Below are 27,898 nucleotides of genomic sequence, written 5' to 3' on the forward strand. Positions count from 1 at the left end.
ATCCTGTCGGTTTGCGGTCACATGGGTTCCCTTATTCATCCTCTCCTATGTGGTTTCCTTGCAGACAAACCTGACCCCTTCCATACCTATAGCGCACCACACAGAAGGATGTTTTTATTAATTTTTTAAATGTTTTATTAAAAAAAATTTTTTTTTGATGTTTCTTTATTTTTGAGAGAGACAGAGACAGAATGTGAGTGGGTTGGGGCAGAGAGAGAGGGAGGCACAGAATCTGAAGCAGGCTGCAGGCCCCGAGCTGTCAGCACAGAGCCCGACGCAGGATTTGAACCCACAGACCGTGAGATCATGACCTGAGCTGAAGTCGGATGCTCAACCAACTGAGCCACCCAGGCACCCGTGGAAGGATGTTTTTAGAATGTAAATCAGACCAAGGTACTTTTATACTTAAAACTGTCCTGTGGTTTATCATCATATGAGAATAAAGGTGAAACTTGTGGGGGTGGGGGTGGGGGTGGGGGGGTGGGTCCACAAGGCCTGTGTGACCTTTCCATGCCACCTCTGATGGCAGGTCAAAATTCTACCCCCTTGTTCATTGTAGTACAGCCACATGGTCCTTTTTTCCTGTTCCTTAAAGACGTCAAGTTTCTATGAGCAGTGGGGCCTTTGCAATCCTGATTCCCATCTTCTGAAACACGCTTTTGTTCAGAGTTCAAATTAGATGTTAGCTGGTCAGCCTGGCTTTGTTCAGTCTGCAACGTTTCACCTCCCTGTCTTCTTCCAGTTACTTACAACTGCCTGTCAGTAATAGATTTTTGTTGTTGCCCTCGGTCTCCCCCATTGTAATGGAAGCTACCGGAACTTAAGGACCTTCCCCGTCATTCTTCGTGTATCCGTAGGGCCCAGGAGCTGGCACATGTTAGCTGGCACCAGAAAATACTGGTGGGGGGATACCTGGCTGGGAGTTGCTTGGGCTTGTGACTCTTGATCCCAAGATCGTGAGTTTAAGCCCCAGGTTGCGTGTGCACCCTACTTAAAAATGAAAATGAAATAAAAATAAAGTATTGGTTGAACAGATGTGTGAGTTTGATGGATTTTGCCTTTGAAATAAATGGCCTCTTCCCTGTGACTCCCGGCCTGCCTGGCTGGTTTTTGTGCCTGGGGTCAGAGCAGGTCTCGGCCTGCAGTGGGGGCGGGTGCGTGAATACTTGCTTAGTGAACAAGACGACACACTGCGGCTTCAAAAATCCTAACGTCTGCAGCGGAGCGAGTGGGCGCTGCAACAGCTGAGGCAGGGAACGGTGAGGCCCGCCGACAACGCGGCATCAGGAGGGCGAGTCTCCAGCGGGGTTGTCGCTGTCGGACTTGCGCTTTGCGAGGAGAACCCCTTCCCGTGGCCAAGTCGGGTGCCCGGGGGACGCAAGCGTTCTGTGAGTGCTCGCTGATTACTTCTGATCACCGTTTCCGGACCGGTCAGGATGAAGGTGGAACCCCGCCCTCGCCTCGCGTCCACGTCGGGGCTCGCGAACTACACTTCCCGGCCTGCGTCGGGACGGCGGCGGCGGCGGACTACAAGTCCCGGCATGCCGCGGCGCCGGGACTACGCGCCCCAGCGGCCCCGGCGAGGGCCTATCAGGGGCGGGCGGGCGCGCCGGGCGCCGGGGCCGGTTTGACGGAAGGAGCGGCGGCGGAGGAGGATGGAGGCGGTGGTGTTCGTCTTCTCTCTCCTCGACTGTTGCGCGCTCATCTTCCTCTCGGTGTACTTCGTATCCTTGGCTGAGGCGGGCGGAGGCCGGCCGGGCCCGGCGCCCGAGGGACGGGGCTGAGGCGGGGCCGGGCAGGTGCGGGGGAGTGGGGGGCCCGGGCCCCGAGCGCGGAGCCGGGCGGGAGGCCGGCCCCGCTGCCGCTCGCGCACCCCCCCGCCCCGCCGTCCCCCTCGCCGCTGCCGCTGAGCCCTTCCCCTCCCCACCCACCCTTGCCGGGGGCGCGCGGGCCGGCGGGCGTCCCCTCGGGTCGCCGCGGAGCCCTGCGGGGGCCGTGGCGGCAAGCGGGCGTCGTGCGGACCGGGCTTGCGGGGCCCCTGCGGCGGCCGCCTTGGCGTCGGTGCCCGGCCGCGCCCGCACTTTGTGGTCGTGTGCTGTCGTCACGCGGTTTTCGGGGCCCCTGCGTGGATGTGGGACCCGCACCCGCCCGCAGGGAGCGTCCAGCCCCGGGCCAGTCAGAGGTCCTTAAACAGCGGGGAAGAATCCGCGCCAGGGTGCCCCTTGTCCTTCCTCTGGGATCACGGGAGCTGCTTCCTTTGTCATGTCTTCCTTTTGCTTTTTGTTTTAATGTTTATTTCTTGAGAGAGCGAGCGGGGGGAGGGGCAGAGAGGGAGAGAGAGGACCCCAAGCGGGCTCCTTGCTGTCAGCGCAGAGCCCTACGGGGCCTCCACCCCACACAGCCCGTGAGATCGTGGCCTGAGCCACCATCGAGAGTCGGAAGCCCCCTCGGGTTGCTTTCTGAGCGAATCAAACTTTCTTTTCTCCAGAGCACCCTGGCTTGGGGATAGGCGTGGCGTGGGTTTTCGGTGTGACCTCGAACTTTGTTAGGGACAGGCAGCCTGATCTGCAGGGAATGGACACAGTTTGCAGTGAGGACCCCAGTGCTCAGCGAGAGGCTCGCCGTGCGCAGTGTTGCACCTGGCTCAGTCTGTTCTGGGTGAAGTGGGAAGTGTTTACTTCCCAGGAAGGGGCGTGTGTGTGTGTGTGTGTGTGTGTGTGTGTGTGTGTGTAGTGAGAACACACGTTCGGCACCCAGCACGGTGCCCGCCCCGTGGCCACTGGGCTCTGCCCCACCCCAGCCCAGTTCAGCTGCATATTTTTCTTTACCAGATGAATTCTAACGAGAACTTCAGATTGTTTTGTTTTTGCTTTGAAGATTTTTATTTTTTATTAAAAAAAAATTTTTTTTTTTAATGTTTATTCAGACAGCATAAGTGGGGCGGGGGGCGGGGGCGCAGGGAGAGGGAGACACAGAATCCAAAACAGGCTCCAGTCTCTAGCTGTCAGCACAGAGCCTGACGCGAGGCTCGAACACACAAACTGAGCCGAAGTCAGGTGCTTAATGGACTGAGCCACCCCAGCACCCCTCAAGATTTTATTTTTAAGTAATCTCTACACCCAACAGGGGGCTCAAATTCATGACCCCGGGATGGAGAGTCGCAGGCTCCGCCGACTGAGCCAGCCAGGCACCCAAGAACCTTCAGTTTTATTAGGCTTGGTGAAATGACTGAAAAAGCAGAATTACTGGCCTCAACTTTGGTGACCTATGTCCCTCTTATGACATAAAGAACTGGGACTTAACAGAGAAATAAAACCTGGGTTTCTGGTTTTGATGTTTGGAAAGCTAGGCTCGATTTAAAATAGCCTTGGCTTATAGCAAATTGTGTGCAAAGGAAAGTGTTAGGTAGACATTAAGGTGCGTGTAGGGTGTGTTTCGCTGGGATTCAGCACGTTACTGGCATTTTGGATAGTTGCCTGAGCTTCCTTCTGGAGGTAGAAATGGTCAGGGTAGAAGTTCTGTAGGGATGGGAGTTTCCTGGACTTCGAACCCCGAAGAAAGCCTGTGCCGAAGGGGAGGGGTGGGTGTTCAGAATCAGACAAGAGCAAAGGTGCAGAGACAGGCATGTTTATGGCATTCCTGGGTGATGGGGTCAAGGCATAGAGCATCTGGAGCACACGGTTGATTTTGGCCGGAGAAGGTCAAGTTTGGAAAGGCTGGATTAGATCAGACTTTGAAAGCTTTGCCTGTGAAGGTGGGGACAACTTGAGCTTTCACTTCTATCCTCGAGGCAGTAGGGAGCCATGGAATGTTCTTGACATTAACAAATGGTGTGTTAGGAAGATGAGTCTGTAGAGTGGGTTGGAAAGAGGAAAGACTGGAAGGTAAGAAACCATTGGGGAATGGGCCTGTGTGGGTTTGAAATAGGGTTCGAACCGTGGGCCGGTGGGAGGCAGGATTCTTGGGCACAGCAGGCCGGTGAAGGCTGCTTGTGGGGTGTGAACACGAAGGCAGCGATGACCCCCCGGGGTTTGAGCCTGGACAAGTGATGCTTGTGTCGGCGACAGAAACGAAACCCGTGTGGACGTGGAACAATTTGTGAAGACGGTGACGAGTTTGACTTTTATCGTGTTGAGGTGATAGGGGAATATCCGTACAGAAATGTTTAGAATTTGGGTGAGAACACTTACTTTCACTTGTGTTATTGGACATTTCCAAACATTACAGTAGAGAGCGTAGCGTAATAAACCCCGTGTTTCTGTCGCCTGCTGACAGTGATCTTCAGCATTTTGCTGTTTTCCTTTCTGCTTTGTCCCAGCTATTGGGGGGCAGGGGGTGGGGGGGTGGAGAATTTATTTGACAGTAGTTTTCAGGCCTTCTATCATTCAGTTGAGGCTGTTTCCTTCTGTGTCTGTCCTCACATTTTTGTGAGTTTATATTTTATGCTAAAATTCGTTTTTTGCTTAATTCTACTAGAATGTGTGCTTACTGTGCAAAGTTTGGGAAAGAGAGAAAAATACTAGGAAAACAAATCCTCTATGAGGAGCCATAACCACTGCTCACCATTGACCCCACTGTATCGATAGTTTGTGTCCTGTTTCCTTTTCACACATCTTGAGTCTTCGAAGACATTTTGTGGGTCTGTCATAAATAAACACTATTTTTCTATTCAGGTTTTTCACATTTAAGTTGTTTTTGTAGGTCTTATTTTCCGATTCTTATGGTCATTTTCACTTTTGAGGAACTCAGATTGGATGTTCTGGTATGGGTCACTTGAGAACTGAGCATACTAAGATTCTTTTGTGAAAATAATTTGTTGAAGGAACATAAATGAGAAAATTGAGTTGTCTAATGAGTGAACTTTAAGGAAATAACTAACATTTTTTTCAAGGCAAATCTAATTCTGCACTACAGTTGGGTTTTTTTCCGAAACTTAAAAACACTTAGCTATAACAAAGAAAAAAGTCTTGTAGGGGCACCGGCGTGGCTCAGGTCATGATCTCACGGTTCACGAGGTCGAGCCCCACATCAGGCTCTGTGCTGACAGCTTGGAGCCTGGAGCCTGCTAAGGAGTCTGTGTCTCCCTCTCTGTCTCTGCCCCTCCCCTGCTGACGCTCTCACGTGCGCGCGCTCTCTCTCAAAAACAATAAATGAAACAAAAAGTTAAAAAAAAAAAAAAGTCTTGTAATTCCTTATCTTGATCCTCAGATAATTACATTGTCCGATTTAGAATGTGATTACATTAATGCTAGATCATGTTGCTCCAAATTAAACAAGGTAAGACATTTCCTTTCTCGTTTTTTGTGTTTGAGGTTATTATAGATAACCAACATATGTATATTTGGTTTTGAAGTGCATGTTGTTTCCTACTCGTTGGAATGTTTGTAGAGCTGCTGTGTTTCTGCAATATTTTAGGTCGTGAAACTGTACTGGGAGACCCCACTTGAAATTTGTTGCTTTGCTTGGCTTCTACCTTGTCCCTGTGTCCGTAGGTACTTTAGGACGAAAAGGCTTGTTATGAGGATAACCGTTTGTGTCTTCTGTGTCGAAACCCGTCCTCCCTGCTCGTGACTAAAAAGCCCGGTCTGTTTTGTTGCATAAAAGATGCCCTTCTTTTCGTGGTTTGCTGAGAAATGGAATAAATTAGTTTATTTGTCTCGAGACCATTTTAACTTTAGTTCATGGTCAGAACTCTATGTTGGCAAGGATGCTCTGAACCGCAGGGTTTGTCTGGATGTAGGGAAACCAGTTAGTCCTGATTCATTTTACGAGCTGAGCAGACAGAAGACTTTCTGGATAAAAGTTCACGTCACAGCTCAGTAAATCCTTCCAGGTGCTCTCGGCTTCACCCGGAAGTCATTCCCGTGTGTTTTTTTCTCTTCTGCATCTGCTTCTATTTCTCTGGTCCATGAGGGAAAAATGTGACATTCGGACAATTAAAATTTCTGGCAAACTATATTCCTCCTCTTCTTTTTTTCTTTATTTTGAATTTTCCAGAATGTGGTTTCATACAGTGATAGACCTAGTCTTCGAAATAAAAGATTTTGTGTGTATTTATCTGCCAAACTGCAAGACTTAAAAAAAATCGAGGCGTAATCAGCATTATATTACTTTCAGCTTTCTCATCTTTAGGAGAATGGTTATTTATTTTACCAGCTGGATTGTATTTTTTTTTTAAATGATTATTTATTTTGAGGGAAAGAGCCTGTGCATGTGCACATGGGAGAGGGGCAGGGAGAGAGAGAATCCCAGGCAGGTCCGTGCTCAGCACAGAGCCCGACACGGGGTTCCAATCTCACAAGCTGTCAGATCATGACCTGAGCTGAAATCGAGAGTCCGGCGCCCAATGGACTGAGCCCCCCGGGCGCCCCTCCCCTCTTTTTCTCTCTTCTCTTTCACCAGCTTTCACGCGCTGGATAATTCATCTGCTGGATTCTCTGCCCGTTCTTTTTTAAAAGTTTTGTCCCTTTGGGTTTTTTTCTGCCTTTCGGTCTTAAGATTCCTTCTGCTTCATCTTCTGATTTCCTACGGACACGCCATTTACGGCAAGGTTTGCATTTCTGAGACCTTGTTCCCTTGCTCAGGTGTCAGTGTCCTGGCTCTCTGAGAGTCTCGATTAGAGTAGTTTTGAAATTGCCTTCTGCTTCCTGCATTATATCTGCTTCCTCCAAGCTCCTTTCCCTTTGTTTTCCCCTCGGGGGGGGGGGGGTCCTCAATTCCTGGTACACGGCCGTCGATCCGTGCTTAGGGCGAGGCACTCACAGACTCACGGAGGCGCCGGGCCGTGGGCCGGCGTGTAGACAGGCCGCCTCACCGCGGGGTCATCGGCGTCCCCCTGGACTCTTGCTGGGGCACCCGAGAGGGCGCTGTTCGCACGTGTTCTGTCGCGTGCCGTTCAGCTACTCCACGGGAGGACTTTCCGGGCCCCTGCCCAGGGCAGGTATTCAGAGAGCAAGTTAGGGGGAGGACACCTCGCTCAGGAGGGACGACCACGAAAACACAGGGCTTGGCTGAAAGGAAGGCAGGCAAGCGGAGGAAAGCGAAGTGTGGCTTCCTAAGACTCTTGCCTCTCGTTTGTGGCTGTAAAACAAAGTGACTGCCGCCCAAGGTAAGAAAGCCAGTTTGGAAGCTGCACTGGGGGCCGGGGGCCGAGGGTGCGGCCGGCGGGAGCAGTAAAAGCGTTTCCAGCTCTGCGGGGGCCACGCCTGGTGTCCTTCCGGGCAGCGGCGTCCTGAGGGGCGAGGTGCGGGTGCGGGCATCCTCAGCCACGGTTTACAGATGCGACAGTCGTGGCTCCGAGAGGGGCAGCGAGCGACCTTTCCTGAGCCTGCGGAGCCCATCAGTAGGGGAGAGCAGGGATCCAGCTCCAGGTTTGTTTGACTTCGGCAGCTTACCCTTGTAAGCGTTGTGCTCGATTGGTTACGCTTCAGAAACTCTATTTTGTGTCTTTGAAAGTTTGTGGACTGCCAGTTAGGTTTAAGGCCTAGCAAATCCCTTCTTTGTTTCCAAAAATAAAGTATCTAAAATGGAAATGCGAGAGACCTGGGCCCAGAGTGTTTGGACTTAGACTATTTTATTCTGCCAACTAAGTAGCTTTGCGACCTTGGGCAAATTACTTAACCTCTCTGAGTTTTGCCTTTCTCCTTTCTGCAAGAGGCGGTTTGTGTCTGCCTGTTACTGTTAACTTCCACGGAAAGGAAAGTCTCTATTCGCAGGGGAGGAGGATTACTGGCGGAAGGAGGGCCTGCTGCCACAGCTGTTGGCGCATGAGCAGTAGAGTACTCCGTGGTTGGCAGCACGCGTAGGTAAGGGCCCGGGCGCCGTGGGGCCAGTAGGCTGGGATTCCCGGATCCGGGTCCGTTGTCATATGCGGTCAGCTCCTCGCTGTTACTGTGAGCTGTTAAGGTACGTGTGTGTGTGTGTGTGTGTGTGTGTGTGTGTGTGTGAGTGAGAGAGAGAGAGAGAGAGGGAGAGGGAGAGGGAGAGAGAGAGGGAGAAAGGATTTCCCTCACGGTTCGGGAGATTGGAGAATGTTTACGAGTGATATTCTGATTTGCAAGGCAGTGTACATTTGGGTATAAACCACCCCGCTTAGAGTGAGGGGCTTTGGCACAGACCTCGGAATAGCAGGTAAATGATGCTCCGTTTTTTCCCCAGTTGTCACTCATACCCGCTTAATGAATGAATCTGAACCTTTGCTGAGGATAAAACTTAATTGCAATTTAAGTGCATTATGTGTAAGCTGTGTGTGACGTGTTTGCACGGCGTGAGCGTTGGCAGCGTGTGCACATCTGGGTCATCCGAGTCTAAAAATAAATCTTGGAACACCAGCTTGTAAACGCTGCGTATCCACTGACTTAGCTTCAGATAACACGGACGTCCAGGAAGAACACAGCAGGGCGATGTGACGCCGTGTTCTTCCCTTGCAGTGGGTCATTCCCGAGCTGACCGGCCACACCGTCGTCACCGTGTTAATGCTCGTCTCATTGCACTGGTTCATCTTCCTTCTCAACCTGCCCGTGGCCACTTGGAATATATATCGGTGAGTATAGTTTAGTTTGTTTACCGATGCTTCGTGTCCTGGCATTTCAAGGAAAATTTAAAAAAATGTGTTAATGCTTTTTTTCTGCAATAAAATACGTGCCGGTCACGAAATAACTGACAGCCGAATGCCATGTGGAGTCAGCATAAATTCCTGTTTACTTTGGCAATAGCAGTTTGCATCGTCCAGTCTTAGAGTCAGAACACGAATTTACACGCATAAATTTTAACAACTTGTAATGTTCAGTTGCGATGTCTCAGGACGTGTGTGTTTTCCATAAGAATGGTCAATAGTCTAAGAATATAAGATTCTTGTTACTTATATTATAGATTTTAATTAGAATATACTGGGAATGCTTCAGAGAGAATTTCACTTTAGGTTTTAATTTATCTTTGTACTCTAATTTTGTTTTAAGTTTATTTATTTTGACAGAGAGAGAGGGAGGGAGAGAATACCAAGCAGGCTCCACTCGGTCAGTGCAGAGCCCCACATGGGGCTCGATCTCACCAACTGTGAGATCAGGACCTGAGCTGAAATCAAGAGTCAGATGCGCTCAGCTGAGCTGCTCAGGCGCCCCGAGGATTTCACTTTAAAGCCTGCAGAGTAGATCACATCAGAACTCTAACTTAACACATTCGGGAAGTGTTTCAGGCCCCGCTCAGTGGACACACACTGGATGTGCTTTTATTGTAGTGGGGCAGTTATACGGGATGCATTTTCTTGTGAAGGTCTGTGGGGGGATGGGATTGCTTTTATTGTGCCTTGCTGCTCTGCTAAATTTTTAGGTTTTGGTTTTATTTTCATCTAGTTTTTTGAGGTGTAATCATTCATCATAATTTTACATGTGAGTTTTTATTTTTATTTTTTGAAGTTTATTAATTTTTTAAAAGTTTACTTATTTTTAGTAATCTCCATACCCAATGTGAGGCTCGAACTCAGGACCTCGAGATCATGAGTCACGTGCTTTTCTGATAGAGGCAGCCAGGAGTCCCATAAATGTGATTTTAAAGTGCAGTTAGAGGGGCGCTTGGGTGGCTCAGTGGGTTGGGCGTCTGACTTCAGCTCAGGTCATGATCTCGAGGTTTATGGGTTCGAGCCCCACACTGGGCTCTGTCCTGACAGCTTGGAGCCTGGAGCCTGCTTTGGATTCTGTGTCTCCTGTCTCTGCTCCTCTCCTGCTCACATTCTGTCTGTCTCTCTCTCTCTCAAAAATAAACATTAAAAAACAGTAAATAAATAAACATGAAAAATAAAGCGTAGTTAGAATCAGAAGGATGGGGTACCGCCAGCTCAGAAGCGCATGTGACTCTTAAGGTCCTTAGTTCGAGTCCTGTGTTGGGTATAGAGATTACTTAAATAAATAAGACCTAAAAAAAAGAAGAAAAGAATAAGGGAGGGTGGGAGGAGGAGGAAGTGAGCAGATTTGGGGGATGAATTTAAAAAGATCGTGAGACTAGGACCTGAGCCACGGAAGGGATTTTAAATCTCTGGACCCCTTTTCCAGAGGGAAGCCATTACTTTTTAAGTTTCTCAGTGTCCTTGCATGGTCATCCCGGAGACCAGCACCCTGACCTGAGCTCAGCCAGAGCACGGGCCCCTGCCCCAGTTGGCAAGGTGCCGTCCCACGCAGACTTTGAGCGTGGCTCAGTATCCCTGTGATCAGGAACAGGAATTTGGGAGGGAGAGCGGGAATCCTGGGACTGTATCTCAGTGACTCCCCGAGCCCGCACCGTCATTCGTCTGTGACAGCAGAGAGTGCCAGAGGAAGGGAGGCTGGCTCCGTGCGGCCTCTTCGTGCGTGGTACCAAGTATGGTGGAAGGTTCTAGCGGGTTTACTGGGGGGACAGGAAAGTTGCATAGATTCTGTTTCCCGTCATCACAAAGATCACGTGGGTGTATTGCCCTGATAATTTATTCCCCCAGTGACAGATTGGCTGGCTGTTCCCAAATTTACCTGCTACTTAAAAAGGTTTAAAAAAAAAAAAGAGTCAACAGACGGACCCTTTCCTCTTTGCAGACATCTGCACTTCCTGCTTTTGGGGGCACAGACCTGTGTGAGACAGGCTCTGCCCGCAGGCCAAGAGGCAAACGCTGAGTGACAAAATAGGCAGCTGGCTTCAGTACGAGGCTGGCTGGGGCACCCGATGGGTGGCGGGGAGGCCTCGCGCTGGGACCTTCCCAGGAGGGGTGTCTGCGCAGAGCCTACACTCGGGAAGGTCTGACAGATGGGAGGGGGGAGGACTTCTCCAGGGTGTGCGGACAAGGGAGCGCTGGGGGGCTGGAGGCAGACGCACCAGGCGTAAGGGCCGGCAGGGTGCAGGCGCGGACGAGGGAGCCGGAACAGCTGCTGATGCGGTCAGGACACGCCACCCAGAACCGCGCACACCGGCCCACGGAGCCCATGTATCAGCACGCACGCTGGTGGCAGGACGTTCACCCACTGCGTGTTCTCTGTTCAGGATCTGTCTAGTATGTTCCTACGTGTAAGCAGCCGGCACCAGTCTGTTCTAGAACATGCTCCTCACCCCAGAAGGAAGCTCTATACCCATTAGCAGTCTCTCCTCCCCTCCCCTCCACTACCCTTCCCCTCCCCCTTCCCTCTTCTCCTCTCCCCCTCTCCCCCTCTCCCCCTCTCCTCTCCCCTCCACTTTCCTCCCCCTTGCCTCTCCTTTCCCTTCCCTCTCCTCCCCTCCCCTCCCCTCCCCTCCCCTCCCCTCCCCTGGCCCCGAGCAATCAGTTTACCTTCTGTCTCTCATAAGATAACCTATTCTGTGCAGACCTGTCAGACAGGAGAGATCAATATGTGCTCTTTTGTGACTGGTTTTGTCACTCGGCACGTTTTCCAGGCTCATCCGTGTGGCGGGTACCGTGTTCAATTCCCTTTAGTTGCCGAATCCTGTTCCACTGTGTGGACAGCCTGCATTTTGTTTATGCAGCGGATGGGCATTTCCGTTGCTTGTACTTTGCGGCTGTTACGAACAATTGCCCTGTGAACATTCATGTGCGTGTTTTTGTGCGGACACACGCTTTCTTTTCCTAGGAGTGGATTTGCTGGCTCATGTGGTAACTTTGCATTGAACTTTTTGAGGAGCTGCCTGGGGTTCAAAAGCAGCCACACCATTTTGCGTTCCCATCAGCTGTGTGTGCGGGTTCCTGTTTCTCCACATCCTCGCCAACACCTCTTGTGTGTGTCTTTTTTTTTTTTTTTTTTTTAATTTTTTTTTCAACGTTTATTTATTTTTGGGACAGAGAGAGACAGCGCATGAACGGGGGAGGGGCAGAGAGAGAGGGAGACACAGAATCGGAAGCAGGCTCCAGGCTCCGAGCCATCAGCCCAGAGCCTGACGCGGGGCTCGAACTCACGGACCGCGAGATCGTGACCTGGCTGAAGTCAGACGCTTAACCGACTGTGCCACCCAGGCGCCCCTGTCTTTCTTTTTTTTAATTTAAGTAGCATCTACCCCCGTGGTTGTGACCACCAGATCATGAATCGCACGCCCTTCCGACTGAGCCCACCCTGCGCCCCTGTGACTTTTCGTTTGAGCCATCCCATTGGGCGTGGTGTTTCGCTGTGGTTCTGACCCCATTTCTCTGGTGACTAACGACCTGGGTACCTTCGAATGTGCTTCGTAGCCATTTGTGCATCTTGTTCGCTCTGTATGCTTTTGAGCAGCTAAGCTGATGAAGGAAGTGATCTTTGGGAAGATTTCCTGGGAACATCGGGTGGTAAGGACCGGCTGGTGGGGAAGAGCCAGGAGGCAGGGGTGGGACCGGAGGGCCGGGGCAGGGCTGTGACGCGGACGTGCAGAGGACACCCCCGTGTGAGCGGGACTCGGAGGGGAGGGCGGACGGAGAAGGAGTCTGACCGCCTGTCGGTGACAGATGAGGGCCGGGGCAGTCGGGACCTGCGGGAGAGGGCTCAGAGACGGAGCGGAGTCGCTCAGCTCTCGGTTACTCAGGGGCGGCAGGATTGGGGGAGTGGGGGGGGGTGGTTAAGTTTGTGGAACTCGGGGGCATTTGCATCTCACGGACGTCCATGTGAGAACCGCGCGTGGTAGGAAGGGACCGGCACGTGCGAGGTCAGGGCACGTCCTTGTACATGTAGTCCCGAGGGGTGTTGAAGCGGGTGGACGCTCCCCGAGTAAGCCGGCTCCTCGGCTGTAAAGGGGGTCGTGTAGGGGAGCACCTGGTGCACGCGCAGTGATGGGAAGGAAGTGGGAAAGCCTGAGGGCTTCCCCGGCGTGTTAAACCAGGGCCTTCAGACTTTTTAAAAAAGTTGGGAGTCCCTCCCGAGTCTGGGAACATTGGGTTGAACTGGTCTGGCGTCGGAACGCAGAGCGGGCTCGCGGTGCCCTCCCTTGCTTTGGCCTGTGGCCCTTGCTCCCGTCCCCGCAACTGCCGCGCCTCCACCGCTCCGCAGAGGGCGTTTCTGACTTGTCGGGATATGATCGCTTAATAATACCGTGCACTCAGCCTGCATTTTTAACAGTTCCGTAAAGTTAGACGTTACGTGCCGTGTCTGAACTATTTACTGTCTGAACTGAAGAGGGGTTTTGTTTTATCGGGGTAGCACTTACTCTAGATCATTTCCCTTCTGTCTCCTCTAAATTGGGTCTGTAAACCGGCACCATTCACAGACCGTGCGGATGGAGGCGTGTCATCCTCGGATCAGGAGCCTCCCTCCTTTGTGACATGGGAATAACTGAGACTACTCCTCCCCGTAAAGGTGTTGTGGGACAAATTGTATTAATTATTTCAGAACTTTCTAGATAAACAAGTTTCTAAGAACTTGATAAAATTGGTTTGGTTTTGGAGTCCCCTTCGCCGTGTCTGCTGGAAAACGGCTGTAGGTATGACCGGTTTAGAAGTTTTCTACAGGTGGGTAAAAGGGTCTCAAAGCATAAAATACCCTTCTCTAGAGTGTTACCAGATTTGTTTAGAGGGCAGAAAATTAACAAGCGTTGTATCTTTCAGAGGAAAACCACGTGGTGGCCAATGACATCATCATACTCAGTCCGTCCGTGTCTGGTCTGAATTTTAGGTTGCTGTGATTGGTCACTTTTATTTTTTTATGTTTTTGAGAGTGCGCGAGAGAGAGCGAGCGCGCACGAGCAGGGGAGAGGCAGGGAGAGAGAGGGAGACACAGAATTCAAAGCAGGCTCCGGGCTCTGAGCTGTCAGCACAGGGCCTGACGTGGGGCTTGAACTCATGAACTGCGAGATCATGGCCTGAGCTGAAGCTTAACCGAGTGAGCCACCCAGGCGCCCCTGTGATTGGTCACTTTTAAAGGCTGGTTGTTGTTGGCTACTTACTTTGAATATTTGTGCTGATGATTGGATTTCCTTTTATCGCGTGTGCATCAGGTTCATTATGGTGCCGAGTGGTAACATGGGAGTGTTCGACCCGACAGAGATCCACAATCGGGGTCAGCTGAAGTCGCACATGAAGGAAGCCATGATCAAGCTTGGTTTCCACTTGCTCTGTTTCTTCATGTATCTTTACAGGTGAGTTCACGGCCCCCTGGCGTTGCCCTGCACGGACGCCTGCTCGCGGTGGGGGGCTGTGGGTTCTGCGGCAACGCTGCGGAGCCTTGGGGGGCCCTGTGGAATTCTCCGGGCCTAGACTTGTGTGTCATCGGATCAGCGATCTGTGTGACCTGCCGTAGGTACTCGGGATGTTAGTTGCTCCGTGGCTGTGGAGGCTGTCCCTGGCTCCCAGGGACCGGCCGCCTCGGGTTTCCGGGGGATGTGGTGAGGACGTAGGTGTGCGCTGCCTCGCCACGTGCCAGGCAGCCCGTCCCCGTAAAACCGCGTCTGCCTTCCAGTCGTAGTGGATGGGGAGTGACGGGTACCAGCAAGGACTGGCCCCCAGACGCGGGAAGCCTCGTGCGGTCCTGTCTGAACCTTAAATTGTGTTATAGGGAGAAACATGCCACCTTTTCCCTTATCTGTCGCCAGGCCAAGGAGTCGAGCAAAGAAGAGAAAAAAATTGTGTGTATGATTCGATTAAACCTTTAGGAGACTAGAAGTCAGCCTTAACCTTTTTTATGCAGGCTTAACGAGATCATTCCTATTTTTCTTCCCAGGTAAATTTTAATTTTTCACACAGCCATGAGGACTGTTAGAAACAACTTGTGTTGGCCTAAATTTTTGTCACTCAGAGGGTTCCGATATTTAGAAACTGCATAGAGATGGCAGGTTTTTTCTTTAAGTTCATTTTGAGAGACTGAGTGCGAGCAAGGGAGGGGTAGAGAGCATCCCCAGCAGGCTCCGTGCTGCCGGCACAGAGCCTGACGTGGGGCTCGAACCCGTGAACCAGGAGATCATGACATGAGCCAAAATTAAGACCCAGATGCTGAATAGACTGAGCCACCCAGGCGCCCCTTTAATAATTTATTTTTAATGTTTACTTAGTTTTGAGAGAGAGCCAGCGTGTGAGCAAGGGAGGGGCAGAGAGGGGGGACGGAGGCCGACAGCACAGAGCCCGACGTGGGGCTCGAGCTCATCAACCATGAAATCGTGACCTGAGCCGAAGTCAGACGCTCAACCGACTGAGTCCCCCAGGCGCCCCTTGTCAGGTTCTAACGCGGGGATTTCACGTGGGTTCTGTCTGGAATCGCCTGCCGCGTGGCGGACACTCACCTCCGTCCGTGTTTCTTACACAGAATGAAAGGGAGAAATGCCTGTATTCTGCAGATAGTGATGGGGTCGATGCTCTTGGTGTTCCGCTTGGGTGCTGGGCTCGTGCGGTCTGGGGGCGACCGCTTACCGTGTGACCCAGGGCTGCTGCTTAACCTCTCTCTGCCTCAGTTTCTTTGTCTGAAAATGGGACGGTATCTAATGCCTGCCTCGTTGGATTATGACCCGGACTAAATGAGATAATGCATGTAAAGCATGTAGGTTTGTGCTGACTGGCGGTAAACTCTCAGACTCTTTCACGGGGATTAGCCGCTCCCGTGAATCTGGCTGCACGTGGGCCGCCCTTGGTTTGGTTAGATTTGGGCAACGAATCACTGCATTAGTAACGTGTAAGGGGGTTTTTGTGAAGTCTGGTCATCTAAGCAGGGAAAGAAAGTGATGGTAGTTGCGTTGCTGCTGTCAACCGTGGTGGTTTTAGCGGAGTGTTTACTGAGCGACCGCTGAGTGTCAGACGCCGTCAGGCTGCGCGGGCGGCGCCCAGGAACAGCCCGGAATCCCGCGTGGAAGCGAGGGTCCTGCCCGGTGCACTGCCGGGCTGCAGTTTGCATGTGCAGAGAATTAAAGTCTTGTTTGGTTTTCTGTGTTTGCTCCAAACTGTAGCCCAACGTTGGTTTCAGGTTGTACTCCCACCCCCACCCCAGTTATTTATTTTTTTCTAAGTGAAAAAAAGTAAGGCTTGGAGAGGCCCTAATTACACATTTTTTTAAAGTTTATTTAGAGAGAGAGCAAGCACGGGCAGGGGAGGGGAAGAGAGGGAGAGAGAGAATCCTAAGCAGGCTCGCGCTGTCGGCACAGAGCCCCACTCGGGGCTCGATCTCACGACCTGAGCTGAAATCAAGAGTCAGAAGCTCAGCTGACTGAGCTCCCCAGGCGCCCCTGGACATTCTTTCTTTTACGTGTAAACGATGGTCTGTTCCTTGCTGAGCCTCAGATGGCGGCGTGGCCGGGCCGGGCTGGGCTGTGCAGGAACGCCGCTGAGGAGACGTCGGTAACACCGATCTCTTCTCCCCGCAGTATGATCTTGGCTCTGATAAACGACTGAGGCTGCGGGCGCTGCGTCCGGAGCCGGCCCACACCACCGTGCGTCGTCGGGGAGCCAGAGACCACGTGGATCATCCTGAGAACCGTGACCATAGCAGTATATTTTTTCCTCTTTGAACAAAATAAAATATTTTTGCTGTATTTTTACCATATAAAGTATTTAAAAAACACGAATTGAGTTTTTGTAGATTTCTGGTTCTCCACGTCAGCCTGAACCCCAACGTGTGGTTTTCATCGTCTGTATGTCGAGGACTGGCGTTTGCACGTAGTGACGGCACGGCCGCCCCAGCCTTGCCCGCTGCAGAAACACAGGGAAGCCTGTGGACAGCAGAAAAGGCAGAGTGCAGAGCGCCGCTGGCCACCCAGGCAGAGGAGGAAAGTGTTGCCCTTTGGCCTCTGTCGAGGCAGCTTCGCTACGTTCAGTATGGTTTAAAGGTTTGTGGGACTGTTGGCTGAGTTTTCTCACAAGAACGTTAACAGAAAGTGACATTTCAAAAACGTATTTCTTTGCAGAATCTGTGAAACCTTATAAGCCGTTTGCCCAGGTACAGTTGTAATTCCCGCTTCTAGAAAGGAAAATAAATCAAAAAAGCAAAATATTATCAAGCATTTTCATTTAAAGCCATGGCCTCCAAACTCCGCCTCAAACCCATTCGGCCGCACTGGCTCCAGCCGGGTCTTGCTTTCGTGTTCTAGCCGATCCCGCTGCGTTTGGTTCCCGGGGTTAATGGGTTTGGGGCAGTGATTTGGTACGAGATGCTCATCAGATTAGAGCAGGAACGGCGGGTCGTCGAGGGACCTTGGAGCCCGTCCCCGCTCTGCCTGGGGCCCCGCTACCGCGCCGATGACCAATGCGTGATGTGGGAGACCTGGACGAGCCGCCCCTGCGGTTGGTGGGAGCCCCGGGGAGCACTCACCTCTCCGGCTCCGCTGGGATTGAAGTGAGCCAGGCCATTTCTGTCATTCCTGTCTGGCACCCTAACGCCACTCTCTGAAGCTCTGGCCGTGGCAGAGCCCGAGGGGTAAGCCCTCTGCGTGGCGTCCGCAGTTGACGGGTGAGGAGAGGTGCTCTGCCGGCCCCCCGGGCCCCGACAGGCTCTCCCTGCGAGTATTTGTGTCTGTGCCGGCAAAGAGCCGAGAACCTGTGACCGAAAAGGTACTTTTCTTACCTTTTCCTCTGGAGGCACCTGGCTGTTTGAGAAGAAACCCGGTTCTCTGCCTTCCTCTCTCATCTCCCGTGGCTCTTGGCGTCCCCTCGAGCTCTGAAAGCGGTGAAGCTGCGGGAGAGCACGGGCCCTCAGAGCCCAGAGACGACGGGACACCCTGGGAAGCTGGCAGGTGCTGGGGGCTGTGGCCAGAGTGGTTTCCTTTCTCCCACAAGCCTTCGGAGCCAGGCGGGAGCCCGTGCGCCCTTCCTCCTGACACGCTCGCCGTGGTTACAACTGCACAGCCGCCCGTCTTGTGTGGCTTGCGTGCGGCGGGGCCGGCGGTGACCAGTGTGGGCGTGTATTTTTAGGGGGGTCTTCCCCAGGTGACGGCGAGGGGCAGGCACCGGCTCTCAAAGCTGGGCGACGTGCTCGGGTCCGTGTCCTGTGTTCCCTGGAGGGGACCCACGTCGCTGCTGCTAGAGGTGACCTCGGAGCCCCGAGGTTGGCCGAGGCCACTCCTTCCCCGTCCGTTGGCGAAGGCGAGACCCGGGGCCCCCGCTGATTGCCGAGGAAGCCAGACCGGATGTAGCTGGGGCCCCTGGGGAGAGAACACACGTGCACCCCTGTGCGTCCTCGCTCTCCAGGTGCTCTTCCAGCAGGAAGGCCCGATGGAGCGGTGCCACCCAGCCCCACTGGGTTCGAGGCCGGATTGGAGGCCGTGAAACCCGAAGCCGGGGTGGCGGAGTGTGCCGGGCCGGGTGTGACCGTCCCCAGACGTGAGTAACGCTGTCCTGGTTGTGCAGGAACTGGCAACGAGCTGGAGGAGGGGTCTGAAGCCCTGTGGGTACCGCCTAGGCACCCACCACCGGCCACGTGTACTTTGGACCAAGAGTTTGCTGCGTGGCGAACAGACAGACACATTCTGGCGAGGTGATGCTCATTCAGCTAGGCCGTTCTGGCTTCCGGGGCAAAGCCTTGGGGTTTTTGGCTATAATTTCTGTGAAAACTCAAGGTGGCAAGCAATCAACTTGTCTTTAATTAAATCTGTATTCCCTTTGGTTGGCCCTGACTGATCTGAATTCCCAGATGAGGGTCACCCAAAGCTGAAGGGCAGCGGGAACTGCGGCTGTCCCGTCCAGACTGCAGGGGTCTCAGAGGTAACTCGGTTCTGAGTCAGCTGCTCTTTCAATTCCTTGACAAAGGCTGCTTCCCCGGCACCTTTCCCAGGAGGGTCACTTTGACAACTACTCCAGGTCCCACTCCCCGAGGGCCCTGGCGGGACCTGACCTTGGCTCCCCGGTGAGCCCCTCCACGTTCACTGAAATCGCTAATCTGTCAGTGACAGTGTGACAGAGTTGAGGCGGAGGAGGAACGGATCTCCCTTGACAGCTGATCCCACGTTTATTTCGCAGACTGGATGCACGTGGGGGGAGCGCCGTGCTCGGCGGGCCCATTAAAAGGGACGTGTCCGGCTGTCCATCCATCCTCCCCGTCAGGATTCGTGTGGCCGCACGGGAACATACTGACTTTTGAAGACAGAGAAGGGACTGGTTAATGGTATTTGGTAATTCTGTATTGTATCAGCTACAGTAATCGGTCATGGGTATTCTTGTTTTATGCGTAATCTGCTCCCTCCCCCTACTGTTCTGAAGTCAGATGGTTTTGAATATGAGACATCATTACATCTGTGCTATTTTGGCCACATCTCTGTAGGATAAGGGTCCTGAAAACACACGACCACGGGACCGATATCCTACATAAATGCGATCTCTTGGTCCGAAGTATCTGGTTGGTGCTCACATGTCCCCCATTGGCTCACAAGCGTTTCCGTTGGTTTGTTCACGCTCGCATGGATCCAAACCAGGTTTACACATCTCCTCCAGTTAATGTCTCCTCCTCCGCTAGGTTCCCTCTGGTTTTCCGGCAATCTGTTGGAAGAAGCTGGGTCGTCTGACCCAGGTCAGGTCAGCTCAGGTCGTGTGTTGTGCAGAAGCTCCATCTTCCGGATTTTGCTGACTGCATCGTCTGTGCTGACTTTTCAGCCCGTCTTCAAGCACAGTTTGCCGAGCGACTCCGCACACGCCCTGTGTTACGGAGCCGAGCGCCCAACACCGTTAGCTGCGCCTGCAGGTCAGGGGGCACGAAGTAACTTGTGTAAATCACCACACGTCCAGTGATCGGATTTAGAGTCAGGTCTGAAGATTCCAGAACCCATGATTTTAACCACTACGCTATAAATTTATGCACTCTGAAGATGCGCAGACTTACTGTGGGGGCTCTCCTCTGTGAAACTTCCCGCGTCTGTTTTATGGACCACTTATGTGGAGAGAAGTCTCTTGATAGACTTTCGAGACTGTCATTTTCTTCTCTGAGCTGCGCAGTCAGCCAGAACCGGCGGGCCCTTCCAATCTTCGCCGACCTTTGCCAAGTTTGAACGGTTTTGAGTCCAAGGTAAGTGGCTACCTACGGACCAAGGGAGTTTGTTCTTGGCGGTGCTTAAGCACGTGTGCTCGGAGGCACCCAGCTCAGAGGCCCCACGCCTGCAGACCGGTTCGTTTGAGCCTGTTTGTCTCGTCTGTAAACCAGGCACTGGAGTCCGTGCCCCGTGAAGCCACCGGAGAACGAAAGAAAAGCACGGGAAGCAGCTGGACGGCGGCCGAAGTGAGTGCCCACCGCGTGGGGACCTCCCTCCTCGGCCAGACAGATGCGTGGTGCCGCGGCTGGTCCCTGTCCATCCCCTCCCCGCTCGGGCTCCTGCTTCCTGGCCTCACTGCCAAGATCACAAGCGCGGGCTCTGCACCAGCATGGAGCGCCAGCTGAACAAATGTGTTCCCAAATGGGACTCGCAGTCTGGAAGCTGAACCGCTTACGTGGTCCCGGGTTTAGAAGAGCAGACTGTGGAATCACAGGGGGATTTGAACCCCAGACCCGCCACCCCTCAGTCACGTTCGCCTCGTGAGGCCGGGCTAGATAACCGGCACACAGGGACTCTCTCGCTCACAGGGACTACGTGACACGCACGCTGAGCACGCCTGGCACCTGACGGACGTCCCGAGGCCTCGCATGTGTGCCAGGAGGGAGAGCAGGGACAGAAGTGAAAGCAGGCATACTTGCTCAGGGAGGGGGGAGGTCTCTGTGGATAAGGAGACTGAGGCTTGCTGGAACGTTCTTTGCATGCAAGCCCACGAATAGGGACAAAGCTCACCGAAACACACCTGCCTGCCTGAGAAAGGCTCGGGCACCTTCACTTAAAGCCTGTTTTCCTTTGCAAACTGTAGCTTTAGGAGCCAGAAGACAGGGTGCCTGGGGGGCTCGGTCGGGACTCTTGACTTAGGCTCAGGTCATGATCTCACGGTTTGTGGGTTCGAGCCCCGTGTCAGGCTCTGTGGTGATGGTGCAGAGTCTGCTTGGGATTCTCTCTCCCCCTCTCTCGCTGCCGCTCCTCCACTCATGCGTGCTCTCTTTCAAAATAAATACACTTAAAAAAAAAAAAAAACACAACTTCCACACTTAGATTCGTGAAGGCTGGAAAATTCTCCATGCTGGATACCGGGCTCTGACACAAGAGCTGACGTGTAAATGAACAGTTGGGAGTTTCCAAATCCGCGAAGGAGCACCTTACTTAAAGAAAACACATAGATCCCCCTAGCCCGGCTCTGGCGGCCACCAGCCCCCCATGAGCTGCCTGCCTGGTGCTGGCCTGTCACAGGTGAACGTCCTTCTGTGCAGGATGCTGCCGCTGGCCGGAAGCACCTTACAGCTCTTTCCCTTTCTCTGTAAGCACAACTGTGCGGTGGGTTTGCACACACTGAATGCTTTCTCCATGGAAATGTTTAAATTCTCCAAATAAGAACTATAGAATTATTCATCAGGAAATACATTTTTCAATTTTTAAAAAATGTTTATTTTTGAAAAAGAGACACAGCAGGAGCGGGGGAGGGTAAGAGAGAGAGAGAGAGAGACACAGAAGCCGAAGCAGCTCCAGGCTCCGAGCTGTCGGCACAGAGCCCGACGTGAGGCTCGAACCCACGAACCACGAGATCGTGGCCTGAGCCGAAGTCAGACTCTCAACCGACTGAGCCACCCAGGTGCCCCAGGAAATAAGTTTTAATCTTAAACTGGAAGCATATTTTCTCCACTAATCAACATATCCAACTCCTAACGCAGAATTTCAGATGCAGTGACATTTTTGAACAAAATGGAGCAGGCATGTGATTCCTTTAAAATGCAAGTATCCCTTAAATTTTTTTCTAAACTAATCCCTCCATGATTACACAATTGCGCTTTACAAAAGACGTCCCAGGGACGCCTGGGTGGCTCAGTCGGTCGAGTGTCCAACTTCAGCAACTTCGGTCCAGGTCAGGTCACGGTCTCGTCCGTGGTTCGTGAGTTCAAGCCCCACATCAGCGCAGAGCTTGCTTTGGATTCGGTCTCCCCACTCCCTGCCCCTCCCCCGCTTGCGCTCTCTCAAAAGTAAACATTAAAAACAACCTCCAGGGAAACAGAGGAAAGTCAAATTCAGCAAATCCATTGTTTTAGGTTAAAAGTCATACTATGTAAGCATTCAGATGAGTGGATATTAGAGGAGATTTAACACGGCAACAATTTCTTATTCATTCTGTTTATTGGATCGAGAGGGAATACAAACAATTGGGTAAGTGCTACGCACTGACATGGAAAAGGTGTATTAAAAAAAAAAAAAATCCCAGTAAAGCAAATCAAAGTTAATGTAGTTTCAATTGAACAAAATTTTAAAGACGCTTAATATACTACACATTTATAAAATAAAAGTTAACAAAGAATGTTTTGTAAATAATTAGTAGAACAAGTGAAAATAAATACCGGAGACCTGAAGTTTTTTATGCTTTAATGAAATAATAAAGCCAAGAAATTTAAACTACTAAATATAATCTGAGAGGCAGTTAAAAAAAAAAAAAAAAACCAGAAACAAAAAACCAGAACTCCCCCCAATTTAAGAACACAATCCTTTGAAACACTGAATCAGTCCATAGCGATAGTTATTACATACCGAAAGCTCTAAGCGTTAACTAGTTCCACCACAATGCCATGTAAATCTTGACAATTTAGGTATCTTGAGATCAACACTTAAGTTCTTTCCCTGATCTCTACAGCTTGGTTTGTTAAAGTACATACATGCTTTTGTGGATCTATTCCCCTCGCCACACACACACGTTTTCCAAGGAGCCAGTGACATTTTTTCCATCCGTGCCTAAAGATGTTACGACTCCGTTTTAGCACATTGGCCCCGATAACGCAAATGTTGAAGCGTGGGGACACATCTGAGTCTTATAAAAATATACCAGTATTAAGCAGACCTTGAGTTCAGAGAGGGCACCTCACATGTGCACGAGACTTCCTAAAATTGACACGAAGAGCCCAGAGAGCTGTTTCTAGGGCTTTTTAGGAGTTCGGTACGCTCTCTTGCACACAGACACACAACACGCACACGTTTTTACACTAGTAGTTTCATTCAATCCAGCCTACCTGGGCTAAGTAGACAGGGGGCGGGCTTTTATAGGTCTCGTTTCTGCAACTAGAGGGCAGCTACTGTGACAACAGCTCAACAGCACTGAGGACTGCAATGAAGGTCACCCTGTTTTTAGAAAGTGTCTAAGTGTAAAGAGACGCAAAGTCACCTCTTCTCTTAAAGTGAGCAGTTTCGATGGAATCGGGGATGTTGTGAAAACCCAAGGACTCTTTTGGAGAGGAACGCCGAAAGAGAGTTGCTGAAGTCTAAACGGGAAGTTAAAAACTAAAGCGAGGTACGAGTCCGTTTTAGAGACGGGACCAAAAGGATATTAAGAAAAACGTCTTCTTTCCTCCCCATTCAAAAGCTGCCATTCTTCGGCTGTGAAAGAACCTGACAGATATTTCCCTTTCAAGAGATGTACGATATATTTACCACCGTGAGCAGAGTGCTAGGTCAGTTCTTGTGTGCAGGAAACAACATCCTAAAAAAGAAAATTTCGAGGTGGGGAGGGGTGGGGAAGAAGGGTTTTCTATTAATGTCACGGAACGCCACTCTAGAGGGAGAACATGCCTAAGAACGGAAAAATCGCATTTCTACGAGCGGGATTTCAGACGAAAATACTGACGAGGAGTTAGGATTTTTTTTTTTTTTCCCCTTACAACTAGGCAGGTGACTCGAATCACTTAGTTTGTATTTAAAGTTAAGTAATCCCGTTTGCTCTCCCACCCACGAACACCGGCCAATCCGTGGGGACGCTCGCCGGCACAATCTCCTGTTTAAGCGACTTACCTGGTTTAAACACAACATGTCTGCCTGACCTAGAGGAGCAGCGGGAACGCGGAGGGTAGGGACGCTAGCTGTCACCCCTCCCCGCCCCCCTCCCCCAACTTCTCCGTCGCCACCCCCACCCGCCTCACATCCAACACTGTGCTGTCGAGAACCGATTGTTTGGAGGCAAAAGGCATTCCATTTTAGACTTGCCCTAGCCCTTAAGCAACCAACAACAAGAACAAAAACATTTTTAAGCACATGGAAATGAGCCTACTAACCTGATTTTTGGAGCCCAAATTCTCCACTCTAGTTTTGATCTATGTGCAAAAAGTATTGGTACTTTTCAGTTTCTACGTTAGTACGTTGCACCGGCTGGGCCGTCCCCTTGCTCTCGAGCCTACGCAGAGACTAGAGCCCTGGCGGAGCTGGTCACTTCATAGCTACGGGCCACCCCCGGCCTGCCCTACGGGCCCCCGCGCGGCAGGTGCAGGAGCGGGCACGGCGAGGCACCCGCGTGTGCGGGACACCGCGGGGTCCTCGGCATCATCGTTACTCCGCCTTAGTGGAGTTCTGTTCCCTGGCCCGCGTGTCTCCCTTTTATTCCGCTTTTTTAGAGGTCCTCAACTACCCGCGGAGCACTGGGCTCCTGCGTGGGGGCGGCCGGGTGAAGTGGGAGGAGCGGAGGCCGAAGCCCACGGCCGGGCGCGGACCTCAGGGAGCGCGCTGGACCTAACCTGTCAGCAGCCGTGGCGTTTCTGGGCCCACAGTTCGTCAGAGATGCTACTGTGGAGACGGGGTGCATTGCCTAACGGCTTCGGGGCGGAAAACGTGCCTGGACTTAACTGTACTGCGGGAAAGAGAAGTTGCCACTGAATTATATACAGTTACCAATGAAGACTTTTATTCAAGCTTAAAGTAAGAAGTAATTTTAGTTAAGAAAAATGAAGTACCAGATAAACTGTAACAGACCGTTATTGTAACTTAGAAGTATCAAAACAGGAATTCTTGATTCTCTAAGTGGGGGTCTCTGCAAAATGGAGCTTAAAGAAATCTTTTACATACCAATTTGATAAAATCATCTGCTGACACGGTCTGTCGCTTCCTCTTACTATGAGCTTTTGGGAGAATCCGTGCTATTTTAAGGCCAATTGTGTTTTTCTTTCGTCTCCCCTCCCTGACGTCCCCGCCCCCCCAGGAGAGTCCCTGCCACCCAAGCCCTTCTCGCTCTGCTCTGAGGGTCCCGGGCCCCAGAGGGGACTTGGCACAGGCCCTTTTCCTCGCCAGAACCTCATCTCGGGGCCACCTCCACTCCTCTCCCCACCGTAACAGCCGCGGTCCCCTCGGACCCTCTGCCGGAACGGGGAGGTGGTTCCAAAGGAGACGAAGTACGCCGCGTCCAGCTGTTACGGGGTTTAAAAGCACAATGTGAACGGGAGGCTTTTGGCTTCTTTCAGATGTGAACTTCTCAAGATTAAAAGTGCTTTCCCACGGAGGACACCTTTCCTTGAACTACCAGGGGAGGGGGAGGCAAAGACTACCCACAGCACCAGTTTGGAATGAGGTTCAGTCTGGCAAGATCTGAAAAACTGAGGAGGAGCGTCCTGTACGTGTACGTCCCTCGACAGGTCAAAACGTTACGGGCAGTTCAGACACAGGACTATGAGGTGTGAAACCCAGTTTCGGTCTGTGCCCTGTGGAGTCTTCTAACACGCTGGGTCATGCTATGAACTTCCCCGGTGGTCACACCTGCTTTCCACTCGTGCCGGACCCCACCAGAGCAGACCTCCAAGCCGGGAACAGCTCGGAACACGCTTTGCGGAAAGCCTACACTGACTCACTACCGAGCTCTCCTGTTGGTATAGGCTTAAAATTCTCTTTTGGAATCTTGAATTTCTTCGACATCAGGTACTGATGTTCCTTCGGGGGAAAAAAAACCCAAAAAACAAAAGGGGGGAACCTCCAAGGGGTTGTTACTCTGGATTTCCTGTGTAATGTCCTTCCAAGCTCTGTTTCTGACCAAGTCTCATGTGGGATTCCGGAAGAGCGTCAGTTTTACTGCGTATCTTAAGTCATAGAGGAAACTTTTTTTTTAAGCTGGTTTAGATTCCAAATGTATACAAATGAAGTCACTTTAATCCTATAAATACTTCTTAATTTATTTTTAAAAAATTGTGCTGTTAACCCTTTTACGGGGCAACAAGCTATGTGAAAAGTACAAAACTTTTTGTCAAATGTAATATTGAGAGTGCTTTTGACATAGTTCACTGGTTTGTCATCTGGATCAGTATCTACTGCGCAACGGGCAAAGGCTAGAATCCATGAACCAAGCTGCAAAGATCTCAAGCTAAATAAGGCGGAAAGATTTGGAGAAACAAAAGAAGGAAATTCTTTCCTATCCAATGTGTACTCTTCAGACTAATGCACTCCTTCTATCAAGCCTTCTAAACTGTTAAATAAAGTTTTCCAAACAAGCATTTAAACTTCATTACACAGAAGAGCAACAAGAATGGTGTCCCACCAGACAAAAGGCAGGAGGGAAAACAATATATATACGGAGTTCGGTGGGTAAGCCTGAATGTAGCACAGTCCTTCACAACCGATGGGGGCGATTCAACATGGCGTCCAACAACGTTCTAACGACGTGCTTCATCTCAACTGGTTACTATGAAGCAAGGTGTAAATGTTTGGCCCCAATCGGGCTTCAGAAATGGTTCTTTTTTTCATGACGAGCATGTCTGTCCAGCTATCAATCATGTTTGTTTGCACCAAATCCCAAGCCATTAAAATACGACTAATTTTAAGTTAAACAGAAGCCGTCTGCTCCACACTCGCCATCAACTATCCATGCTACTGCATTCCTCTGAACGAAGACAAGACGAAATGTGTTTGGAGGGCGGGGAGGAGGTGGGGGGGGGGGAGGGGGAGAGGGGAGGGGAGGGGAAGAAAAAAGTTACCAGTTAGTAAGTTTTAATATCAGCATCGTAACATTACAACCCGTACTCCCACTGAAAAATGATCACGCCAAGGCACACACTTGACATTTCCACCATAATCATTAAAACCAAGTGTTTGTATCATGTCTTAACTTAGGACAGTCTACATTCATTACTCTGTTCCCCAAGTGAACGATCACACTAGACTCTCACGGCCCTGCGACCATGGCCTCGCTTCGCCCGTCTCAAGGTCTGCAGTCATCAGCCTCCCCTCTCTGGCTGTGGGTCAGCCACACACAACACACACAACACACACAACACACCCACTTAGAGCGCACAACTCAACAGTTACTACCGGTACGTCCACAGGACCGTACAACCATCACCTCCATCAACTGTGGAATGTTTTCGTCACCTGTTGGCACTCGTCCGCAAACACCGGCCCCCAGCCCGTCTACTTTCAGTGTCTGGGGGTATGCCTGCTCAGGACGTTTCATACAAACAGAATCACACTCAGCGGTCTTTCGTGCCATCCAGGCTGTAGCAGCGTCACCGCCTGTGAACTCTACCGTTATCATAAAAGGATCTTACTTAGGGTGTCATGGTTTTTGGAGGTTGTCTTCTTCAGCCTCACCTATACTTTTCAAAATTTCTATTCCAAACAGGTGTTCATTAAAAAAAAAAAAAGTTTCTTCGAGTGGGGGATAAAGAACCGGAAGAGTGCTACATAGAAGGCATGACAGCCACATATCCGGTTACACAGAAGCATTTTTCCTGTTTTAGGGCTACCTGTCTCTGGCTCTATCGACATTGCCAAAACCCAAGGCAGAGTTGTTGACCCGGACCAGAGCTCAGAGCCGCACCACATCCGGTGCATCCGCATCAACTAACCACCCCCCCCCCCCCCCGCCCCCCTGCCCCGCCCCGCCCCGAGCAGGACAGCGGCTCTTCACTGCCATAGAGAGAGAAGCTCAAGGGTGTGTCTAAAATAAATCCACTTAGAAGGTCAATCTGTTACCACAGACCGAAGATTCTTCTTCTTCGCCTTCAAATCTTATTTGAAGAGACAACTTCCAAATGACTGATAAGGTTAGAAACGCACGTACGACCACTGACGGACGTATGCAACATAGAGCCCTGGCCCAGAAACTGAAACAGGACAACGGATGGAGCGGAGGCTGAGTCCTCATGGCTTTCCCTGAGGAAGCGGGTCTGCCGTGCGGTGACGCACAGGCCAGTGGCCCTTCGGGCCCTGAACCACCGAGCAGTGGTTC

The 27,898-nt window shown here is 51.5% G+C and overlaps 2 protein-coding genes across 5 annotated transcripts in view; one reads left to right on the forward strand and one right to left on the reverse strand.

Moving 5' to 3' along the window:
* Positions 1-1,567: 1,567 nt before the first annotated feature.
* On the forward strand, positions 1,568-16,451 carry CNIH4 (cornichon family AMPA receptor auxiliary protein 4). 2 transcript variants are annotated; one of them, XM_047848187.1, is made up of 5 exons: positions 1,568-1,724; positions 5,209-5,277; positions 8,430-8,542; positions 13,906-14,046; positions 16,255-16,451. In XM_047848187.1, the coding sequence occupies exons 1-5, from the start codon at positions 1,656-1,658 to the stop codon at positions 16,280-16,282; spliced, it is 420 nt and encodes a 139-aa protein (XP_047704143.1). In that variant the 5' UTR covers positions 1,568-1,655; the 3' UTR covers positions 16,283-16,451. The 2 variants fall into 2 exon arrangements, with proteins under 2 accessions (XP_047704143.1, XP_047704144.1); XM_047848188.1 differs by lacking the exons at positions 1,568-1,724; positions 5,209-5,277 and adding an exon at positions 7,782-7,805.
* Positions 16,452-25,826: 9,375 nt separating this feature from the next.
* The window catches only part of WDR26 (WD repeat domain 26), a 35,628-nt gene continuing 33,556 nt past the window's right edge, over positions 25,827-27,898 (reverse strand). For all 3 annotated transcript variants that reach the window (XM_047848185.1, XM_047848184.1, XM_047848186.1), the window contains one exon: positions 25,827-26,551. In XM_047848185.1, coding sequence (XP_047704141.1) covers positions 26,526-26,551 — 26 coding nt within the window. In that variant the 3' untranslated portion in view covers positions 25,827-26,525. The remainder of the gene's footprint in view (positions 26,552-27,898) is intronic.

This window comes from Prionailurus viverrinus, unplaced genomic scaffold, assembly GCF_022837055.1.
Source record: "Prionailurus viverrinus isolate Anna unplaced genomic scaffold, UM_Priviv_1.0 scaffold_53, whole genome shotgun sequence".
Classification (NCBI taxonomy): domain Eukaryota; kingdom Metazoa; phylum Chordata; class Mammalia; order Carnivora; family Felidae; genus Prionailurus; species Prionailurus viverrinus.